Source organism: Marmota marmota, unplaced genomic scaffold (genome assembly GCF_001458135.2).
Source record: "Marmota marmota marmota unplaced genomic scaffold, marMar, whole genome shotgun sequence".
Classification (NCBI taxonomy): Eukaryota; Metazoa; Chordata; class Mammalia; order Rodentia; family Sciuridae; genus Marmota; species Marmota marmota.
In genome coordinates, this window is record NW_026000229.1 from 23,358,748 (window position 1) to 23,382,959 (window position 24,212).

Genomic DNA, 24,212 nt, shown 5'->3' on the forward strand with positions numbered 1-24,212 from the left:
CAAAATAGTTCACAAGAAGAAAAACCCTCCAGACCAATATTGCTCAGATATAAACATTTGTTTTTAGCAATATGAATCCCAAAACATATACAAAGGTAGTTCAAAAGGAAAAAAAAATTCCTGATTAGAAATGAAGAAACTTAAACTGTAGTTCCAAACAGAAAATCCTCAAGAATGTACAAAACAGCTACTACAAATGGTAAATAAGGTAAACAAATCAGAAAATGAGATTAAGGTACTCTTACTATAGCATCAAAAATTATGAAGTATTCATTAAAAAACCGAAAGGAATATGTGCAAGACCTATTCACTGAAACTATAACACATTACTACTAAGAGAAATTAAAGAAGGCTTAAATATAGAGATATGTTTTACAGGTTAAAAGAGTCCATACTGTAAGATGTCAATTACCCTCAAAATGATGTATAAATTTAATGCAATCCCAACCAAATTCCTAGAAGTTTTGTAGGAACTGATATAACAGTTTAAATTTTTCAATTTATATACAGAAAAACTACAACAGCCCAATTTTAAAATAGGATAAGAAAGTTAGAAGGCTTAAACTACCTGGTTATCAAGATATATTGTAAAGGTACTTTCACCACGAGATTATGGTATGAATGTGAAAAGTAGAATAAAGAACTTACATGCAAAGAACCAAGATCTCCCAATTTTAAAACAGGATAAGAAGGTTGGAACAGGATAAGAAGGTTGGAAGGCTTAAACTACCTGATTATCAAGATTTATTGTAAAGATATATTCACCAAGAGATTATGGTATAAATGTGAAGAATGGAATTGAGAACCTAGAAATTGACCTTCACCTGTATGGCCATTTGATTTTCAGCAGAGATAAGAAGAAAATTTAGTGGGTAGAAAAGGGCAATTCTTTCAACAATGGTGCTAGCAAAAATGAATAGCATTATACAAAATAAACTTAGTTCCCTCACATGGTTATAGAAAAATGGAAATCGATCATAGACCTAAATTACGAGTTAAACATTTACATTGTCTAATTTTACTATTTCTTTGAGAATGCTACTGCAGTCAAACTCAATTCACAGGTGACACAGAGGTAATTCTACAAATAGAAGAATGTGGGAAGTATATTCTATTCGTTTCTTGAAAATGGATAATTTGCAATAACTTGTTAAATACTGAGAAATCTAATGACAAAAAAAATCCATTTAGTTTTTGTTTCACTAAAATTTCTGGACCATGAAGCTTTGTACATTGTTTATTAATATCCTACTAAGGATAGTTTGAGAAACCATTAATTTTATTAAATATTTTTGTCTTATCTGTTAGGAATCTGATGCCCAGAATAAGTAACCCATTTGACTATATTCACTTGTCCAATCCACTGTTCCTTGTATTGCAAAACAGATTTTCATTTTCCACTTCCTATAAAATATATCTGGCAGCTTTCCTAAGCCAGTATTGCTTCTATTCTCTCTGGACCACCCTCCTCATGAAGTAACTCTCATCACTGGGTACTACAACAATCTCTGTTATTTCCATGAGAAAGAGCACTCCCTTTGCAATACTTTTTAAGAACTGAGAAATCTAATGACAAAGGAATCCATTTAATTTCCTTTTAACCTAATAATACATAAATATTTTGAACTATCAAACTTTGCACATTGTTTATTAATATCCTATTAAACACAGTTTGAGAAAACCTTAATCTAATTAATGTAATTTTTTACATGTTAGGAATCTGATGGAATATGAATTGATCATTTTTGTTTTTCCCATCTAGTTACAGTGACTAGAAAATAGTGGAATCTCAATAAATAATTCACGAACAATGGGAGAGGGAGAACAAAGGAGTTTTATATAAAGAGCCCACAAGTAAGAGTACAGAATTTCAAAAGAAGAATGCAAAATTCCAACTTGGGAAGAAAGACACTGAGGGGAAAGGACCTAAGTAAGGTAAGGTCAATGGGAAATCAAGAAAAATATTTACACAGCAAGAACTGAAAAAAGTAAAGTCAATGAGAAATACTGGTATCACCAATGTAGAGAAGACATAGTCATGCACTATATAATGACTTTTCAGTCAACAATATTCTTCTGCAAACTACTACATTAGTCCCTACAAGATTACAATGGAGCTAAAAATAACTACCGCCTAATGAATGCACAGCTAAAGAGACAAGAGAAAAGCAAACTGCAGAAGAAAAAGAGGAACCCACCAAAAACATTCACTGTGAAGGGCTTAGAAGAAGCTTTTTGCTGACTTCAGTGAGTACTTAAAAATGTTTGAAAGCATAGACTACAGTAAAAAAAAATTTTAGTAAAGGCAGATGTTTCTGATGCAGTATCTTCTTTCAAGTAAATTAATGATAAATAATAATAATAATAATCATAATAATCATAATGCAAACCACCATAGGCCTGTTTTTAAGAGCAACACCTTGAATATCCTTCAGGAGGGACTTGAGAAGGCAGTATTCTTACCAGAGAAGACAGCACCATGCAAGTTATTGACCTACAGGCTTTCCAGGGAAACAAGATATGAAGGAATAAGACAATGATATGGATGATCCTGATTCTGTATAGGCCTAATCTCATGTATGTGCTTGTATCACAGTTTTAAGCAAAGTTTAAAAAGTAAAAAGTAATGTATTTTATACTGGCAAAGATGTGGGAAAAAAGGAACACTGAGGCACTGTTGATGGGAATGTAAATTAGTACCGCTACAATGGAAAACAATATGAAGTCTCCAAAACACTAAGAAAAGAACTACCATATGATCCAGCCTGACTACTTCTGGTTATATGTCTGCAGGACATGAAGTCAGCATACAAAAGAGATACCCGCATACCCATGCTTATTGCAGCACCACTCACAATAGTCAAGATATGAAATCTGCCTAGATGCTCATCAACAGAAGAATGGATTTAAAAATATGGTATATATGCACAATATTTACTCATCCACAAAGAAGAATGAAATCTCCATCATTTACAGGAAAATGAATAAAACTGGAGGATCTCATGTTGACTGAAATTAGACACAGAAAACACAGGCATCACGTATTTTCTCTCATATGTGGAAACTTAAAAAAAAAAATACAGAAACAAAACCCAAAAAAACCCTGAAAGTGTTAAGAGAGTACTAGAGGGAGTATAAGATAGAAAGGAGGGCAGACAGGAGGGCTGGGGTTGTGGTTCAGTGATAAAGTGCTTGCCTAGCACATGTGAGGCACTGGGTTCAATCCTCAGCATCACATATAAATAAATAAAATAAAGGTACTGTATCTACCTACAACTAAAAAAAAAACAAAGTTAAAAGGGAGGGGACACATTATCAACACGTGATATATGTATGTATGAAAATGCCATGGTGAAATAATTTATACAATTAATATTAATATTTTAATTATAAATTGTAAATAAAATGCTTATAAGATGAAGACATTAAGATAATATTTTTTGTACAATTATACAGTATGTTTTAAGCTAAGTGTTATTAGTAAAGAGCAAAAAGTTTTTTTAAAGTTTATTACATGAAAAAGTATAGTAAGCTCAAGTCAATTTATTGCTGAAGAAAAACAAATTTTATAAATTGTTGTTACCTAACACTTGTACATTGCTGGTGGGACTGCAAATTGGTGCAGCCAATTTGGAAAGCAGTATGGAGATTTCTTGGAAAGCTGGGAATGGAGCCACCATTTGACCCAGCTATTCCCCTTCTCGGTCTATTCCCTAAAGACCTAAAAAGAGCATGCTACAGGGACACTGCTACATCGATGTTCATAGCAGCACAATTCACAATAGCAAGACTGTGGAACCAACCTAGATGCCCTTCAATAGATGAATGGATAAAAAAAATGTGGCATTTATACACAATGGAGTATTACTCTGCATTAAAAAATGACAAAATCATAGAATTTACAGGGAAATGGATGGCATTAGAGCAGATTATGCTAAGTGAAGCTAGCCAATCCCTAAAAAACAAATGCCAAATGTCTTCTTTGATATAAGGAGAGTAACTAAGAACAGAGTAGGGTCGAAGAGCATGAGAAGAAGATTAACATTAAACAGGGATGAGAGGTGGGAGGGAAAGGGAGAGAGAAGGGAAATTGCATGGAAATGGAAGGAGACCCTCAGAGTTATACAAAAGTAGATACAAGAGGAAGTGAGGGGAAAGGGAAAAATAATACAAGGGGGACAAATGAATGTCAGTAGAGGGGGCAGAGAGAGAAGAGGCGAGGGGAGGGAAGGGGAGGGGGGATAGTAGAGGATAGGAAAGGCAGCAGAACACAACAGACACTAGTATGGCAATACGTAAATCAATGGATGTGTAACTGATGTGATTCTGCAATCTGTATTTGGGGTAAAAATGGGAGCTCATAACCCACTTGAATCAAAGTGTGAAATATGATATATCAAGAATTATGTAATGTTTTGAACAGCCAACAATAAAAAATTTAAAAAATAAAATAAAATAAAATAAAATAAATTGTTGTTACCTAAGTATATAATGTGTTGAAAGTCTAAATGTCTCAGTCCTTTACATTCACTCACCACTCCCTCACTGGCTGACTTCACCCCCAAGTATCTACAAGTCCTGTATGGGGCACCATAAAGATGGATTATTTACATTTTCTACTATATTTTTTATTGTACTTTTTCTATTATTAAATATGTTTTAATAAACAAATTTTTGCCATTGTGTACACTTGCCTACAATATTCAGTACTGTATTATGCTGTAGAGGTTTGGAGTCTAGGAACAATCAATGGGCTATTCCACACAGCCTCAGTGTGTAGATGACTATCCCATCGAGGCTTGTGTAAGTATATTCTATGACGTTTACACAATGATGAAATCACCTAACAACACATTTCTTAAAACATGCCCCCGCCATTGAGCTACGCATTATTGTATTTGACACAGGACAGCTGGTACTTTATTGCTTAATCACAAATAAATTCAGAATAATTTCCTAAACACCAAAGAATATATTCTGCTCCATATACAAAGCACCATACTAATTATGATATAAAATCACATTAAAATTATTTCATTTGATAACATGAAGATTTAAGAATGAGTTCAATATGTCAAAGAGAAACATTTCAAGCTTGTTATAATCTAATAAAATTATCAGAGAATATGACAAGAAAAGTAATTACATAAAGAACCAAAATGTATTGATCATGCTAAGCCTCTGACATATATATATGCTCATTTGAATTTCATAACTACCTTGTGGGATACATATTCTTTTTTAAAAAGATTTGAGGAACTGAAAATGTACGAATCTTTATTCTGTCATAAAGTACATTCTAAGAATCGAAGTTGCCCCATTATGCTTTCCCAATAATGTCCAAATTCCTAAAATCTGTAATGCAATAAACTTTTCTGATCGCTTTAATTTCATAAATGAAATCTACTTTTTCTAAATTATAGAACTTCTTGTTGGGCATTTAAATTCACGATATGATTTTAAAAGAGAATGAATATGTACCTTTTCATGAGACTGGTGGTAAAAAGAGGAATACACACCTATAGATTCCAGATATGTGCTACTTATTTTTTAAAACTTCCTCTAGTTTATTTCCACATACTCCTCATGAGACCAATCTCTTAGTAGATGAGAAATGAGAGATTCAAAAATTAATTTATGCAAGTTAAATATAAGAAAAAAAACCTGGAAGCAAATCTATCTGATTCATTCAATGGCTTGTGTCGTTTTGCTTTACATATAAAATGTGGACATTATTCTTATAAGAAAAGTTGGTAGAATCATCATCTTAAAATTCCTAGAATATCTTTCCATAAAGTCCTGGACAAATAAGAATAACAACTGCTTCGGGGACTTTTTATGCCTTTCTGGTAAGGCATATCTCTGAGCCTCATGTCTAAAATGAAGATTTCTCAATGAGTTGGTATAAAGATCAATGAAGGCAACACATGAAAGTGAACTCTGTATATGGTGACAAAGGCTAGTTATAATTATTACTATTAATAAAAATAAGTTAAGTGGGTTTAAAAATACTATTCAGAATCTCCTGCATTTTATTTCTACTGATAAGAAATCTCAGAAAAATACTAAAGGAATGGTCTTAAAAAAAGGGAGGGAGGGAGGGAAGGACTGAACTTAACAATTTATAAGAAGGGACATTAAAAAGATTCAAAGAGTAATGTGATATGATTTCTATTTGTTAGCTTTAAAATCTAAACAATGAGAAAACAAAGAGAGAACTGTAAAGACCAGATAGGTCCTAATACAGATGTATAGGCATACTAAATTAAGTGAAACTCACAGTAAGGGGAGAAATGAACATAAAGGCTCTTTCTGAAAAGATCTAAAATGGAGCATCTCAATAGTTGTTATCTCTAGGAATAAAGATGACACTAAAAAACAATTTTTACTGGAATAAAACAGAACAATGGGTAACCCAGTCAGTTTGTGATTTCTGTGGGCAAGAGATATAAAGGTGCTCTCATCATATCATCATAACCCCGTTTTCCTTATCCAAGAACAAACAGATTACAGAGATTACAGTTTACAGGTAGGTGCTGTTTTGAATACCACCAAGAGTAACAAATACGTACTCTCATGGGTTTATTTAAACCTAACTTTAAAATACACCCTTTTATTACCCATAGTTTTCTTCACATTCAGAACATTCTGAAGGAGCAGTTACATAACAAAACAGAGATTAATGGGAACATAGATGCAATATATAGAAAACACTTACTTTAAGTCTCTGTCCCTTCTGTCTTGCTTTGCTATTTAACTGCTTCATCTCGTGTTTTGTACCTGAGATCAAGAGGCATAAAATACTATTTCAAAATTTGTGTGTCCTTTCTAATTATTCCATTTGAACTCCTAGTAGCTACAAAAACTATACCTTTTTTCCCCTTCAAAAATAAAACATTAGCAAATAAACAATCTGGAGAAAATACCTATGCTATATTAAAGGTATCCTAAACTTTATTACCCGTGAATACTGACAAATAAGGGACAATAAAAGCAATTTTTTGTTCATATGATTAGATTTTCCCACTTGTAAATAAATTTTATTTATCAAAATCAAATAATCTGATATTTGTTTAAATAACTGTAACTAACTTGCCACAGTCTTTAAAAAAAAAAAATGGAAGTTTAATTCAGGTATCCTCTTTCTGTGGGAGTAGTGAATCTAAATGATTTTATATGTTTCCCAGTCACCTAGTATGGGGCGGGGGCAACTTTCATTTTCCTACTTTGTGAAATTTTTCTTCTTTCTATTCCTTTATAATCTGGCTCCTATCATCCTAATCTAAGTTTAAGTTCAACACAAATGGATTTATGTAATTAACCTTTCTACATTGTCCTATAATTTGTCATTCTTTCATTTTGCATCCATGCTTCATTCATTCATTCCCTGAATAAAAGTCTATTTTTAATTAGCTACCTACTCCCTGAAGGATAGGCCAATTTCTTCTAGAGAAAGGCTACCAGTCTCATAACATTCATGGACAGAATGAGTTGACTTAATCTATACTGAGTTTAGTCACTGGAGGCCTTTGTCCTTGAGTCCCTCTTATTGCACCTTTCCAGAAAGTTGTCTTTCTCTCCCCTCTATTCACCCAAATGTCCACTGTCTTATCTAGTAACTCTTTTCTGACAACTCAAAGTACTCTCTCCCCCACCTCAAATACCAATGACATTATTTTGGTAATTCATTATTCACTACATATAATAGCTCTTCCATTGCTGTCTTAGAAGAATTTAAGCTTTAAAGTGTAACTCCTTAGGTAAATATGACTTTTTTTCTAAGTATATTTCCTGAACTCCAAAATATGTATGTATTTCTTTACCTTTAATATTTCAAAAACTGAATACATTTAATAATCTCAGAATCTTAAAATTGGGGAAGCAAAAATTTCTTAAAAGCAGACACTTATCAATATCCTTATTTGTAAGGGAGATTCTCATACCACTGCGCTCCAATGGGAGAGGAAAACATATTCCTTCGTCCCTAGAAATTCCGATGGCCTCTGCTGTCAAATGTAAACGAACTACTCAACTGGTCAATCCAAAATTCCAGCCAGTATAATCCTTACTGAGGTCAGAATGACCTCTGTATGTTTTATAGATAGTATATGAAGGAAGCCAAGGCTCTATTATCCCACATCTAGCTCTCTATCTACAAACTATGGAGTGGCTCTTGGCAAAGCTCTTGCACATGATGAAAAGATATTGAATACCTGCTAAGAAAGGAAGGAGCACTAATCAAAATTAAAGTTCCCTTTAGCCACATGTGGCAGAAATGTCCAGGAACTGCAAGACAAACAACATTCATCTCATCCAGATAACCTTACACACTTAATTTTAGTTTCCACAGAATCTGAAAACTATATTCTTACTTTAGTTTTTATTTTTTGTTTTCTTCATCCCAAGTTCCCAATGTATGGCTTTATATACAAAATTAAGAATACTGGACCACCTCCAAAGTCTTTCTAACCTCGCATTTTCATTTTCTAGCTGATCTGGTCTATCAGGTTGCCATCCATGTGTGTTCCTGATAAATGTTCTGTGAAGCAACAGTGGCTGGTGCTGTTAAATAAGCTGAACCCTGGCATTCTTTCATTGCTGAAAGTAGCAGAAGTCACATCAAGTATTAAAATGAAAGTCCTCAAAATATATCTACTTATTTAAAATCCTTTTGTGCTGAGTCATATACATCAGCTAAATGAAGTATTTTAAAGCCAATTCATTACCATGTCACTGGCAGTTTCTCCTTCTTCGCTAACAGGCATAAGTCCAGAATTGTAGTGAAATAATTAGTACCCATGACATTTCTATCAATGGATAGGCATGGGGTTGGGGTGGGGCATTGGGCTAAACAGAAATAACTTGGTCAGAGCCAAAAAGGGAAGAATTAGGAATACCAGAAATAGACATTGATTCTCCATCAATCAGTTCGATCAATTTTAACGCTTAGTCTTTAAATTTTATTTTACCTCACAATACACTATACTTGCTAGGAAAATTTTTCTATCATATCATTCCCCATATCCTCTTTCACCAGCAGCAGATCCTCTTCTTTTTTTCACCTTTCTCCTCTCCCACTCCTTCAGAATATGGCAGAATATTTAGGCCAGTTCTTTGACTTGGGAGCTACTAAGGTAAGAAGATTAAAATACACTAGCATAATATTCAGTGTCTGAGTTCTACGTCAGAAGCTGTCATTAAATAGTCATACAGCTATCCAGATCTCACGTATTTTGTGGAACTAGCACAAATCTCAAACTCTCCAAATCTTGGTTTCCTCATCTATGATATAAAGGGACTTAGTATAAACAGATTAACTAACATCCTTTCATCTTTGAAAACTCTATAATACTGCAAAATGCACAAGAAAGAAAGAGCAAAAATACAAATGACTTTTAGTCTGCAAACCTTATCACAAAAAGAAAATGAATGCCAATTCCTGATCCCTGATGGCACCTATAAGTATAATCACTGAGTACTTTACTACCAGCAAACTGAAGGTTACCTTTTAAATGAAGGAATGAAAAACTTGATATTTTAGAAAAGAATAACAACAGAAAACTCCTCTTTCCTTAGAGCTTGATCTAGGTTAATGGTAACATTGCTAAGAGGGCAGAGAAACTAAGACAACACAGTCCCTTGAAATGTCCATTGACTTAAAAGATCAGACATATCAGGAAATATAGCCTTGAAAATGTACATTAAATTATTAGATATTTGTTGATAACACTGGTAATATTAATAATAAGCAGCTTCCATTTAGTATCAATAGTGAAATATTTAATAGCTATTATTATATTTCACCTTCACTAAAACTGTACAAGATATGTGTAAAATTATCATAATTTTAGAGATAAAAAATTTAAACCCAGAGAGGTAAACTAACTTTTCTAAGATCACATAAAAGTATCCATTACCTTTGATCTTAAATGAAATTCTTTTCTAAGTAGAATCACCATAGGGACAACAATGCATAAACACGGACAAATGTCTTACTACCATCAATATTACTATCATCTACATCAAACTTCATCATCTTAAGTCAATTTTAAAGTTTTCCTTCCTTAATCTCCAAATCCAATTACCCTAGTAAATATAATCATTATTCCCCAATTTGATTATATTCAGCAAACACATATACAGCACACATTATGTATAAAACATCATATCAGGCAGACACAAAAACTCTTATATCAAAGTTGAATAGCAAGAAGGTTTTGCTTCCCCCCAAAAAAGAAGTGAGCAATTGTATGGGAAGAAAAATTGATTTTATTTATGTCCTTTATAGATCTAAAGAAATTAAAGTATATTAAGTAAGACTAATTGAGCAAATAGTTCTCAGTCATTACACTTAAAATATAGTATATCTGCAAATGTACTCATTTCATTTACATTTATGTAATTGTTATATATAGATCTAACAAATTTTGAGAAACAGTTTGAAAACCAACACTCGCATAGCACTATGTACCAGACACTGATCTAAGCACTTTATGTATATTGTTTCATTTAATACTCAAAACAACCTTATGAAGTAGATATCATTATGCCATTTCACAGATAAATATACTAAGGTACAGTGGATTTAAATAACTTGTCAGAATCACCCTGGTAGCAAGAGGGAGAAAAATCTGAATCTAGAATAAGTCATCATTTCTTTGTATTAAAAAAAATGAAAAATTATGCTATATTTGGCTTTTATACCTGGTACAATAGCAAATATAGAAAGCATTTCTTTGCACTAAAGGATAAGAAAGGAAGGGGACAAACTCATCAAATAAATTTCTTTTTGCCCTGTCTATACTACCTTAGACTTAAATCCTTCATTTGTCTCTGATGCTTTACCTTGATCATGATCACTTCTCGGCCTTTTGGCTAAGATCAAGTGTACCTTGATCATGACTTTTATAAAATTTCTAAAAATTGAAAGTATCTTTCACATTACGATGCTTTTTTCTTCTTTTTATGTGTGTATTTTTGTTCTGCACAAGTAAGCAGGCATTTAAAAGTACAGAAACCAAGACTCAAGGGTAGAAAGATCTAAGGGTAAAATGCAGTGCTCTTTCCCTCTGACTGCCTCAAACATGTCCTGTTTCAAATCCATATTTCCCAAGAAAGCTGAATATGTCTATTATTTCTTCTAAAAACACTTTATATTTCTTGTCTACCTCATAAAATCTCTTCACTAAATGGTTCTGTGTGGATATTTCTAATGACCAGATATTTAACTACCTCTTCATCTACACTGTGAGGCTATTTCTGGTGCATTTGGTAAAAAGAGGGGTAGCCACAGCTAACTGGAGAGCTGCTGAAGTGACTTTTCCATGCTCAGAGAAGGGATGTAAGACTAATATACCAAAGAAAAATCTGTGCCTCTTCACTACTTGACTTTTCTGGAGCTCATGTGCACAAGTCTACTATTCTAGAAAAATATCTTAGAATCAGATTTAAATTTAGTATCTATATGGTAAATTTAGGACCTATGTATGGTGCACATAAAGATTTCCTTTGAAAAGCTGTTAAATAAATATTAAATTCAACCTACATGATTTTGTATAGCCCCTTCTATACAACTATGTATATGACATACAGTATTAATAGGGCTCATGTGCCAAATACAGTTTTACATTACTGCAAAAAAAATCATTCTTTTTCTCTTATAGCATTGAATTGGGCCAAAAGGGGGAAAAACAGCAGCTTACATAGTTTAATCCATGTAAATCAAAAGCATGTGTTTCATAACTCCATCCAAGTACTCTGTAGTTTTTTCAGTATTATTTTTGTATACCAGGCCCTTCAAATTTTATGAAAACTAAAATAACAAAATTTTCTATTCAGTGATATTAATGAAAATCGAATCAATTTTGACTCAATTTTAAACAATGCAATTTTCTGTAATAGAATGTAGAGTCAATACAATATAATGAAGTCTAAATTAATTTTTTCACATGATTTTTACAAAAGTATTTGTAATTTTGTTAAAGTTTACATTGAGTTGACTGTTTTACTAGTAGTATATCAAAATTTGGTTTTAGCCAACATCTAATATTTATTTCTGAATTTAAAAACCTCAATGTACTAAAATATAAAACAGGAATTTAAAAACCTCAACATGATAAATAGGCAGAAGAATGAATTACTTTGGACAAATTAGAGTTTTATTAACACGATTATAACCATTTATTCTTAAAATTATGAAAAACATGGTGATGACAGTAAACAGTATCTAATGATGAAACACTAAAAGTTGATAATCTTCCTATAAAAAGTAGTCCTGAGGGAAGCTTCAAAAGTAACCATGAGTATCTCTCTGGGGGAGAAGAGTTAAAGGGGGAAGAAAGTTTAAAACTGGATTCAGAAAACAAAAACAAGCAAACAAACAACGTGGCTTTTTCATTAGCTCACTAAATCATTTTAGGGTCAGACTGTGACCACAATAAAAGGAGGGAAATTGGTGGAAAAGTGGATTTCAGTAGGAACAAAAATAAAGAAGGATAGCACTGGATCATCATCCTATTTGATCACTCAAATAAACAAGGTGAAATACAAATAAGGTTGTACAGTAGGCTGGGAATACCTAGAGACTAATCTTTGTTTTGTTTTTTTTAATAGAAAACTACTTCACTATATAATCAATTCTAACACTGCACTGCAAATAACCTATACTCAAAAAAATAAAGTAGGAATAAAATACAGCATTACACATCTAACCTATAAATCAAAAAGCAAGAAGAGAGGCAGATCTGGATCCCATCTCTGAAGCCAAACTTAATTCCAGGATCACAAGTTACATAAATGTTTAGATACATTATTATGTTCTTTTAAAATCCTATATAGTGCTCAAGTAGAAAAACAAAAAACTTTGAGAAGGAAATGAATATCAAATACAAATGCACCACTTAAAGCACTCTAAGAAATAACCTATTATTACACAGTAACTCAAGCCTTTGAAAGAAAATATTCTAATATTAATAAATAGCATATTGTCAATTCCCCACCAAATAAAGCTGTTATTTCCAAAATCTAAACAGGAAACCTACCTCTTTTATTCACAATATTATTCAAAGTATCATAAACTTTTAAAGGTGGAAAGAAATGTGTATATCCATCTGGTTAACAATCCCCAATAATAATAATGTGTCCAAGACTAAATTTTGTTTAGTTAATAGTGATGTCAACAGTAAAATCCAAGTCTTCAGATAGGCAGCACAGGCTCTTTACACTGCAGTGTAGATTTCTCAGCCACTGATTCCCAAAGGAAAAACTTAAAATCCTATGTTTTGCAGTCTCTAAGATTCCACATAACTAATCCAGTTCTTCACAAAGTATTTAAATAAAACATACTATGACCAAATACAACAGCAAAACCTCATATTTTAAGAAGTACTTTAACAGAGCATTTTCAATGCAAAAGGCTATAATCCATTCTGAGACTATGAACTCCAATCACACATTCAGTTTTAGTTCTATTTAAACCAATTCACTTCAAGGGCTAAGAACTGATAAATTTTATGCCCGTTTATCTTCTCTTGGTTAATTCTGAGAGAAATAAGAAATAGTTCATTATTCATTTAAATATGGCCTTTTGGGACATTATCTCTTAAACTCACCAGTTTACTAGTGAGTCTGGGAACACAGTGCATAATTTCATTGAAATTCTATGATCTAATTTTTCATTTTCCTTTTTTTTTTGAGATTTCTGTTTGTTTCTGTAAAAAAGGTTCTAATCTTTGAACTTTCTGTATGTAGAACAGTATTAGCTTGGTCTTATTTTCTCTTAATTGTCAACCAAAAAAATGTCGTCTCTGTTTTGATATCTTTCTAAGAGATGGGGCTGTACAGTTCCTCACAGAAATAGCTGGTGGCAAGTGGAATAAGACTAAAAGAGGAGAGGCTGAAAGCCTGTGCTCTGAAAGCTAATGCCATTTCTCAAATCAAATTAGCACAAAGAAACACGACTATATAAATACAATGAGGCACTCTGAGCTCCTCTAGATTTCATGAGGAGTACTGCAGGCAAGTTCAAATACAGAAATAACACAAAATACAATAAATCCCCAAAGTATGACAGTTTTTAATAAGAATTAAGTCTATAGTGAAGCGACTGAGTAGTCTATCTTCATGAAAATAAATTATCTTCATTTATCTAAGAGTTCACATAGCAAAGAAATTACTTATTAAAATTATCTTTACCCTTCTATTCAAGAATTAATAAGAGCCAGCCTGGTAGTGCATGCCTGTAATCCCAGCTAATAAGGAGGCTGAGGCAGGAGAACCACAAGATCAAGGTCATCCTCAGCAATTTACTGAAACCACGTCTCAAAATTAAAAAAAAAAAAAAAAAAAAAACTAGGGATACAGTTCAGTGAACTAGTGCTTGCCTAAGCACCTACAAGCCTCTGGGTATTCAAACCCCAGTATTGGCCCAAAAAAGAGTCAATAAGAAAACTTACTCTAGATGAGTCATAGGAGGGGCTTGGTTGACCACCTGTTCCCCAAGATGTTGTACCTCCACGTTCATCCATACCTAAGGAAAGAAAAAAGTAAAATATATAATTCCAAAAAGATATTTTGGTGGATGTTTTTTGTATGGTATAGCAGAGAATAATTCACATTCGGTAAGTATACTTGCATTTTTATGGAACTAGCTGAATATCAATCCTTGCCCTAGGAATCTGAAGAAGATGTTACTTCAGAGTTCCTTCATCACTATTCCAGTATTCTCTAAGCAATACCCTGTGTAATTATGGAATTTCAGAACTAGAATATTTCTTTGGATATTTTAACATTCTAGACTTCTCCATTTCTGTTCCCATCCACTCATACTCCTATAAGTAGATTCTAAACTTCTTCTAGCTTAGTACTGCCTACATGAAAATATGAAACTTTAGTTCCTAAACCACAAAAATATGAATGAAGCAAGTCAAACAAATATCAATTTTATAAAATTGATTTCTATCAGATCAGTGATCAGATATTCCTTACTAGAGATATCAAATTAAGGCAAACTATAACAAACCATATCAAATCAACATTAGGTATATCAAAACTAATCAAAAACATGACAACTTACCCTAGTAATTTTGTTGGTAACACTTTAATGTTCTCTAAAATTACACACAATCTAATTCCAAATAAGCAGAACCACTTTGTGAGAAAGGATCAGTGACCATCACTAAAAAAAACAATTCTTTGTTTCTTCATGCACCTTCTGAAGCTTGGGTTCCATTATTTTACCTCCCCATCAGTCCCCAGATGAAGTTGGAGGAGTTGAGGATCTCCTAACTTGACACTTCTGCCTTTTCTTTTTTGATAATTCCAGTCTTTCATATCTTTGATTCCTAGGAGGGTATATTCCCTAATCCCAAATTGAGCTTTTTACTAAGATAAATATAAAACACTGGCTTTGCTTCATTTGTGCATGTGAAAATCAAGGTGTTACAATGACAATACTCTAGTAAATTTATTTAGGACCTCTTTCTCTTTCAGAACATTCCTGGAAAGCCTCTGCAATTTAGGTGAAATTGTGGTGTAGGGTAAATAAAATGCCACAATCTCTCTGGTAACTTGCCATGGTTCCCAAAGTTCTTTTATAGGACAGAATTATCAAATGAAGGGATGGGTAACAAAGTTGTGGCTCAGCGGTAGAGCGCGCGCCTAACACATGTGAGGCGCTGGGTTCAATCCTCAGCACCACATAAAAATAAATGAATGAATGAATGAATAGAAATAAAGATACTACGTCCAACTACAACATTAAAAAATAAAATAAAAATAACAGAGAAAGGGGGTGAGAGTTTCCAAAGCAGAGCATCCTAATTAATAAGAATTCAGTTCTTAGAACTCTATTCTTGTTTATGTCTATACTTCTTGTAGCAAGTGATTAAAAAAAAAAAAAAAACAAGAACTGTTAAATCATGTTAAAGAAAGAGAAAACATAGTGTTGCATGCAGTAGTTCTCTATGTCCAAGGTTTCACTTACCCTGGCAAACTACAATTTCAAAATAATAAATGGAAAATTCTACAATAAAAAATTAATTAACTTTTATTACAAATATATCTATTATAATTGCTCTATTTTATTATTGGTTACTGTAATCTCTCACTGTGCCCAACTTAAAAATTCAACCCTCTCATAGGTTTTATGTATATGGAAAATAAGTGTGTACAGAATTTGGCCTTGGAATAATGTATCCTCTGTAGATAAAGGTGATTTGTGTATAGATAATATTCCTGGTACAATTTCAAGTGAACCAGAATATTTGAAAACAGAAATTATGTATAAAAATTTAGAATGTTCTGTTCATTCTTGGAGAAACTTTCTTATTAAAGTTTCAAATTTTAAGAAAGCATGTACTAACTTGGAAAGTGTCATGTAAAAAACACTTTGTGATCATCTTTCCAGTATCACCGGTTACCTATGTACTATGTACCAAACATTTTCTTTGTAACCAACACTACAGAGTGGCAGATAGAATTCCTATAAGACCTAATCAAAAAACAAAAGCTTCTATTTACCTACAAAACTATTTACCTACATTATAATGGTATATAAAACTGCAACTAATTTTATGAAAATTATATGCAAAAATACCACACTTTCATTGATTGTATAATAAAAACTTATTTTGATTAGTCCCATTCTAATGAAAACAATCAGACCACAATTGATTCGTTGTATGACTGAATTTTCTTATAGCATGATTAATACATGAGACTTCCACGTTATGTTGAAAACATTTTGTAAAAGAAAATACAAAAAAGGTGGGTGCTAGCGACAGATAAATCTCAGGCAAAATTTAAAAGAGATGAAATTCTCTGAAACCACATATTCTGTTTATTAAGTGGCGCCAATTCCTTCCACAGAGAAACATGAACATTAATTAAATAAAATGGTTATTAATTAGGTAATTGAGCCAACAGCTAAAGAACACTACATATCACTGCTCTTGGATGTGGCAAAGGGCTTAGAGGATGCTATAAAATAACAAAGATCTGGCTAGGTTTTAAAGTCAGAGCTCTGTACTTTTATTGTTAACATATTCAGACTCCAAGTAAATGGTCGTGGCTGGCACTGACAAAGACACGAGTCATCTTTTTGTATCAATGACTCTTTTTTACTGAAGACAATAGATGTATAAACACAGAAATATGACAGGAATAATAAAGCGTTGAAAGCTTTAGTCTAAGGCCAAGGTAAGTAGAAGAAAGAAACTGAACATAGAAGATGAACTTCTTAACATAGATATTATACAAATCAGTCAAAATCTGATAAACAAGTAAACACACCACAATTGCAAAACAGTGATGAGGAGGGGCAACATTTCTGTTAAGATATATCTGAAAATATATCATTCCCATATATTTTATTTCATTGTCATGTCTAGTACAGACATGTAAATTCAACAATTTTAGAGAAGTTAGCTCCTTTACAGATTTAAATAACAGATTTAAGAGAAGACTAAGGCTTAGAAATAACTGAATGATAGACATAATTAGAGTACTGTTAGAACTTTCTGGTAAGTTAATCTGTCCTGTTTCTTTTTTAAAGGATAATCAAGAATTTATATACAAATTTAAATGTTCCTTTTCTTTTTTAAATCTTTTATATACAGAATCTCTTAGTACCTGCCTTTCTGAATAAAACCAATTTAAACAAAAATCTAATATGTTTTATTTCACATGCTTCATTTTTAAAAATCCATGTTTACTTTTATTTTGTATTTTCCAATAAAGAACAAACATGGGATTTTAGGCTTCATTTTTTAAAACAAAGATTTGTGAATTTAACGAAAGCAATCTGCCTCCTTTAGTAATTAAAAGCAAACCAGAAACTATAAACATATCAATATTTCTCTCAGAGGTTGGGAGAAGGAACAAAAAGTCGAAACTGCATTTTCAAGATGTCAGAAAGTGGGCTGGGACTCTAGCTCAACGGTAGAGTACTAGCCTATCATGTGTGAGGCTCTGGATTCGATCCTCAGCACCACATATAAATAAATAAACAAAATAAAGGTATTTGCCCATCTACAACTAAAAATATTAAAAAGATGTCAGAAAGTAATATTCTTTGAGGACCATATAGTCTTTATGTAGCATTAAATTACTCCCTTTTCAATAAAAAAAACTCAAGATACAGTCTACCTGCTTCTCTTTCACAGCCACCACCATCACTACCACCATTTGTTTTTGAATGAGGACTCTATCTACAGTCAATCATAAAATCATCTCTCAACTTCAAAACCACTTTTTCCCCCTCATGGTGCTAAAACAGAGTCCTTCCTAAAGGCTTTTCTAGGTTTTCATCCATCACCAAAAACTGGAAACAGATTCCTTTTAAGGGAAATGATTTTTGTATGCCCTAAACAACTGCTTTTTCCCCAGAGGCCCTACAAACAAAGATTATCAACACTACAGAGTTTAAAGCACTTCAGGGAGACATCACTCAAGATGCAATTAGGTTCAGACAAGACCCACCTAGAGGTAAAAAGGTTTGAAAAAAGGTGCAAAGCTGTTGGTACAAAAACCCAGTTTCTTCTACTACTTTTCCCTAGAAAATCAAACACTAGGGTAAACAGAGAAGGAAGACTGGAATTGGGAGAGTTTACCAAGCTGAGGAACAATGAAAGGAAGAAAGAGGGAGATAAAAAAGAACAAAGAAAGGAAAAGTGGTATATCCCTACAGCAAAGGCAGTGAGAATAGCAAGCCAATATGGCCACAATGCTTAGGCACCATGCATTAGAGTCCAGCCCTGTGGAAGAGATACAAATGGAGTTGGAAGGAAGAGCACAGGGGTGCATATACAACTCAATCCCCTCAAACACTGTCTTTTCCAGCAATAAAATCAAGTTTTTTTATTCTAGCAAGTAAAACATATTCGAAAAATTGCAAACTCCAGCACTGTCACAAAAAAGTGAAAAGTAATATACCTTGCAGTATTACCATCTGCTATAGGGAGATTCAATAAATGATTTGATGAAAGAAAACTGATTGGAGATAACTGTATCTGATAACCAAAGCTTTGAAAGTGTCTGTCTCTGACAGTTTCTTTATTCAATTGTTCACTTAGTAAGATATTCCTTTACATAAGATTCAAAAGTTGCAATCAACTTATGTAATATGCATTTAAAAACCTACCACCAACATTTTTCATTGTAGTTTTCAGATTTTAAATACACGTGAAATAATCTATCAATTTGTTCTTCCTGGATTTCACTGCAACACAGGATAAATTAGAATAACAAGTTCTTTGTTATTATGCTACAATTATTTAAAAAAACAAAAGGGGAAAAGGCTAGGGAAATATTAATGTCATAGAGGAATTTAAAGATATGCTGCCTCATCTAAGGTATAAAATGGGTTATAAAGTTTTTATTTTTATTTACAAGAGATTTTGTGCAATGGACTGTCAAATAAAACAATATAATTTAAAAACAAAACACATGTGAGAAATTAAGTCTGTAAAAAGTTTAGAAGCAATCATCCTTTCAGGTCACCTTTTAAAATTCAAGCACATTTTTTATTTGGCATTGTTTTTTTTTTTTTTTTTTTTTTAAAGAAAGAGAGAATATTTAATATTCATTTTTTTATTTTTTAGTTTTCGGCAGACACAAGATCTTTGTTTTTTTTTGTATGTGGTGCTAAGGATCGAACCCGGGCCACACGCATGCCAGGCGAGCCCGCTATAGCTTGAGCCATATCCCCAGCCCCGGCATTATTGAAAACAAAGATTTACAAATACAGATTCATCGTTAAAGTCTTTAGTGACAATATACAGTGGAATATCGTATCAAATGTCTCATCAAGATCATGGCCAATTTTGAAAATAATCTCCAAAGATATGCTATTGTTAATAACCACATTACTCTGACATAAAGGCCACATAAAGATTTAACTAAACATAAAAATCTAATGATTTAATTAATAAAAAAAAAAAAAAAAAGAGGTAAGATGCAGGGCAGTAAGGAAATGCTGGGTCTCTAAGAAAAAAATAGAAACCACCTGATGGACAACAATTGAAATTAACAAGTTCCCAGAAGACAACTTGAGGATTTTTTTTAATATTTATTTTCTAGTTGTTTTTGGATGGACACAATATCTTTATTTTTACATCGATGTGGTGTTGAGGATCAAACCCAGTGCCTCATGCTTAGGTGAGCACTCTACCACTGAGCCACAACCCCAGCCCCCAATTTGGGGATTTTTTTAATGAAAACCATCTAGTGACCTGGTAGAGGATTTGCTCTGTCCAAAGAGACATAAAATTATTGAACTATCTCTGAATCTCTTCTTGAAATAGCAGTCAAGTTTCTGGTAAAAACGAAGGGCTTTCCCACTGCACCTGAGAAGCAAGTAGAACACTGGGTCAAATCCATTCATTCCTCAAATGTGATCCTCTGCTACTCTAGGAATGATATCCACACTCCAGAGCGTGGTCTCAATCTACCTTTTCAGCTTTAGTACTTATTATACCCCTTCACAAATTCAATGCTCCATCCTCAAGACATTAACCGAATATTCCCTAAACATGTGAAGACTGATCATATATTTATATTCTATCTCCACTAATTTCTTGCCCTAGAAAATCCATCCTAATCTTTCTCCTACCTATTGAACTTCTGTAATTCAAGCTAAAATAAATACCCTTCCCCTGAATCGTTCTATATCGATTAATTCTAAGTCAGAAATTAATTTGCACTTATTTTGTCTTAAACACAAATGACTCTTTTCATGTATATCACATCAACAAAACTTTATAGCATGTAACATACTTATTCATCTCTACATTCTTCTGGTACCTAGTAGAAGTGTGCTACTCTGCATTCAGATGACTACTGCATAATTAAGGAAATGTAAAATTAGTGCATTCACATGACAATCTGTCATAAAAATTTAGAAACAAAAAAGGAAGCTTAAAAAAAGAAATCGGCCAGGCACAGTGGCGCACACCTATAGTCCCAAAAGCTGGGGCAGCGAAGACAAAAGGATTGGGAGTTCAAAGCCAACCTCAGCAACAGAAAGGCGCTAAGCAACTTAGTGAGACCCTGTCTTTAAATAAAATACAAAATAGGTCTGGGGATGTGGCTCAGTGGTGCCCCTAAGTTCAATCCCTGTTACCCATCCCCCCCAAAAAATATAAAATAAAACAATGATGTCAAGCAATCTAAGTAAATTTTCAAGAATGAGTGAAATAATTATTATTATTTTTAAAAGGAGTATTATCTTTAAGGGCAGATTACAAAGATGTAGGGGAAATCCTAAAAGTGATGAGAAGAACTCTGCTTTCAATATGGTACAGAAAGCTCCTACAAATAGCTTCAATAAATCCTGAAAGTGGCGGGGAGAGGGAGGGGGGAGAGGGAGGGAGGGAAGGAGGTACACAGTTAATCCTCAGTATATATGGGGTACCAGGATGGTTTAGAGACCAGAACAGGTGAGTTTCCCATTCCAAATACTTTGTCCTGCAGACAAGCATCCATAACCNAAAAAAAAAAAAAAAAAAAAAAAAAAACTCTTGAAGGACCATGAAAGAAACCAAAATTTCCACAAATAACATTGATAATATTTAAAATTCCTTGGTGAAAAATGTGATTCAGTCTCAAGGGAAAAGATAGTCAACAGAGGGTAAGTTCAAAATGATAGGTTAAGATTTTTAAACAAGGACATAAAAACAGATATTATAAATGTGCTCAATGAGGAAAGGACACATGAAGGTAATGAATGAAAAAAATAGTAATCTAAAAGAAAACAAAAACATTTTTTAAACAGCAAATTAAATATCTAAAATAAAATTTCCTATTAGAGACACAACAGGGAAAAGAGTAAGTGAATTTGATGACAGATGAACAGAAATTATTTAACTGAAGAAAAGATTAAAATAACCAGGGCTTCAGAGACCTAAGGGAAGATATTAAAAGGCTAGCCATAGATAATAATGACAGAACAGAGAAAACAGAGTAGGAAAAATATTTTCATAATGACCCCCCAGAAAATTTACAAATGTGACAAACTTGCCCATTAAAGACTCTACTCAGTCCAATTCATACAGGTCAAATACAAAGAAAACCAAACACAGGCATATCATAATCAAATTGCTGACAACCAAAATTAAAGAGAAAACCTCAAAAATTACTAGGAAGGGATATATTTCATAGAGAGGAACAATTCAAATTACTATAGACTTGTCTTCAGAAACTATGGATGCTAACAGATGTGGCAAAACCATCCTTAAAGTGCTTGGAGATAGAGTTGGGCATGGATAGAAGGACAGGGAGAGCAAAAGTATCCTTCAAGGATAAAGGTGAAATAATGACAATTTCAAGTAAAAGAATATTTAAGAATTCATTCCCAACTAACTTCTGTACAAAAAACACTAAAAGAAGTTCTTCAGGCTGATGGAAAATGTTATCGGAGGGAAACCTGGATCTTGAGGAAGGAAAAAAAAAAAGCATCAATATAGTAAATAAAAAGACTTTCTCCTTTTAATGTCTTTAAAACACAGCTGTTTAAAGGGAAATAACATTATCTCATAGGAGTCACAATGCTTTTAAATATAATACACAAGGCAATAACAGCACAGAGATGAGCAACTGGACCCATAAGGTAAACAGACACGTAAGGTCAAAAGATTTCTGCATTTTATGTGGAGTTGTACAATATTAACTCTCAATAGTCTGTGAAAAGTTAATGTTGTATTTTAAAATCTAGAGAAGCTAACAAAAACAAAAGACAGAGGCATTGTTAAAAAGTCAGTAAAAAACCTAAAATGGAGTCCAAAGAAAATCCAAATGCCAGGAAAAGGATGGAAATATAGTCAAACAAAATACACTTACATAAAACAAACAAAAAACAAATAAATTAGAAAGACCTAAATCCAGCCACACAAATAAAACATTCCATTTTTATCTAGAAGGAAGACAGAAAAGCAATCAAACATACTCCTCCTTTCGGTAAGAGTACACCTCATTGCTCTGTGAGCTCATAAAGTTCTTGATGCTGCTCTTCTTGAACAAGGCAATTATATTTGGGTTTGGTGGTTAGAAAAAAAAGGTGAAAATATTACAATTGCACTTACACACTAAACAAAAAAAAATACAATGCTATACCAGTGTGAAAACTGCATACAAAGGGTTTTTGTTTGTTTGTTTGTTTGTTTTTATAGTACCCATTACGACCATAAGTCAGTACCAATAAAGCAGTTCCTGTATAACTATCAAGTACATTTTAGTGAATTTTTGCTGATTACCTAACACAATTTGCTATTTAAAAACAGCTGTGTGAGCAATTACTATTCTTAACTTAATTCCACAAACAATTCTATTCATTTCCCGTAATGAGGCCCATGTACTCCCTGTGTTCAAGTCTTAGACCATTAATTCCTATAATGGCAACACACTCTGCCTCTCCAGAGGAACTCTGTAAAAATATTCCTTTCATATTTTTCCTATATTTAAAAAATTTCTTCCTTATATACACTTTGAATTACTAATCATTTATTTCTGGATTCATAAAATAAAATTCTACATTCACCATTTCCATTTTTGACCATTTACATACTGGTTAATTAATTTCCTGCTACCCAGCCTCTTCCTAGATTATACCAGCAAAACCCAGTGTCAGACACAAAGCAGGTTCTCAGTGGACATTTGTCCACAGGATAAAACTGAAATATTTCCGGTTACCAAAAGCATCCTAATAAAATATATATACACATATACATACATACATATCTATATATACACATATACATGCATACATATATACACATATACATGCATACATATATACACATATACATGCATACATATATACACATATACATACATACATATATACACATATACATACATACATACATATATATATAATAAAGGCTATGCTCTTGTTCTTCATTTCTTAGGTCTCTATAGCAGAGGTCAGCAAACTTTTGCTGTAAAGGACCAGACAGCAAATATTTTAGGCAATCAGAATCCAATTGCTCTCCATACCAACTCCTCAATTCTACTACTATACCACAAAAGCAACCATAGACAATATGTAAACAAGTAGGAGTGGCAGTGTTCAATAAGTTTTATTTTATTTATGAAAATAGACAATGAACCATGGGCTGTAGTTCCCCCATCACTGCACTAAGGCATCAGACCTTATGAACCACTTGGCCTCCCTCAGATTTAAACTTTGAGTCTCTCTTTTATATACTCACTTCTGTTAC

General features: G+C 32.9%; 1 protein-coding gene, 1 long non-coding RNA gene and 1 pseudogene across 12 annotated transcripts in view; 1 reads left to right on the plus strand and 2 right to left on the minus strand.

Moving 5' to 3' along the window:
* Tcf12 (transcription factor 12) overlaps nucleotides 1-24,212 on the minus strand; it is a 339,696-nt gene that overhangs the window by 197,362 nt on the left and 118,122 nt on the right. For 10 of the 11 annotated variants that reach the window (XM_048793154.1, XM_048793153.1, XM_048793152.1 and 7 more), the window contains exon 3: nucleotides 14,454-14,527. In XM_048793154.1, coding sequence (XP_048649111.1) covers nucleotides 14,454-14,527 — 74 coding nt within the window. Of the gene's footprint in view, nucleotides 1-6,718; nucleotides 6,781-14,453; nucleotides 14,528-24,212 lie in introns of all 11 variants that reach the window. The other variant, XM_015480616.2, reaches the window with a different exon arrangement.
* Nucleotides 68-6,712, minus strand: LOC125613317. The gene is made up of 2 exons (XR_007343845.1): nucleotides 4,481-6,712; nucleotides 68-3,583 (listed from the first exon to the last, which is right to left on the minus strand). It is a non-coding gene; the product is annotated as an uncharacterized LOC125613317 (long non-coding RNA).
* LOC125613427 lies at nucleotides 10,856-11,005 on the plus strand (annotated as a pseudogene).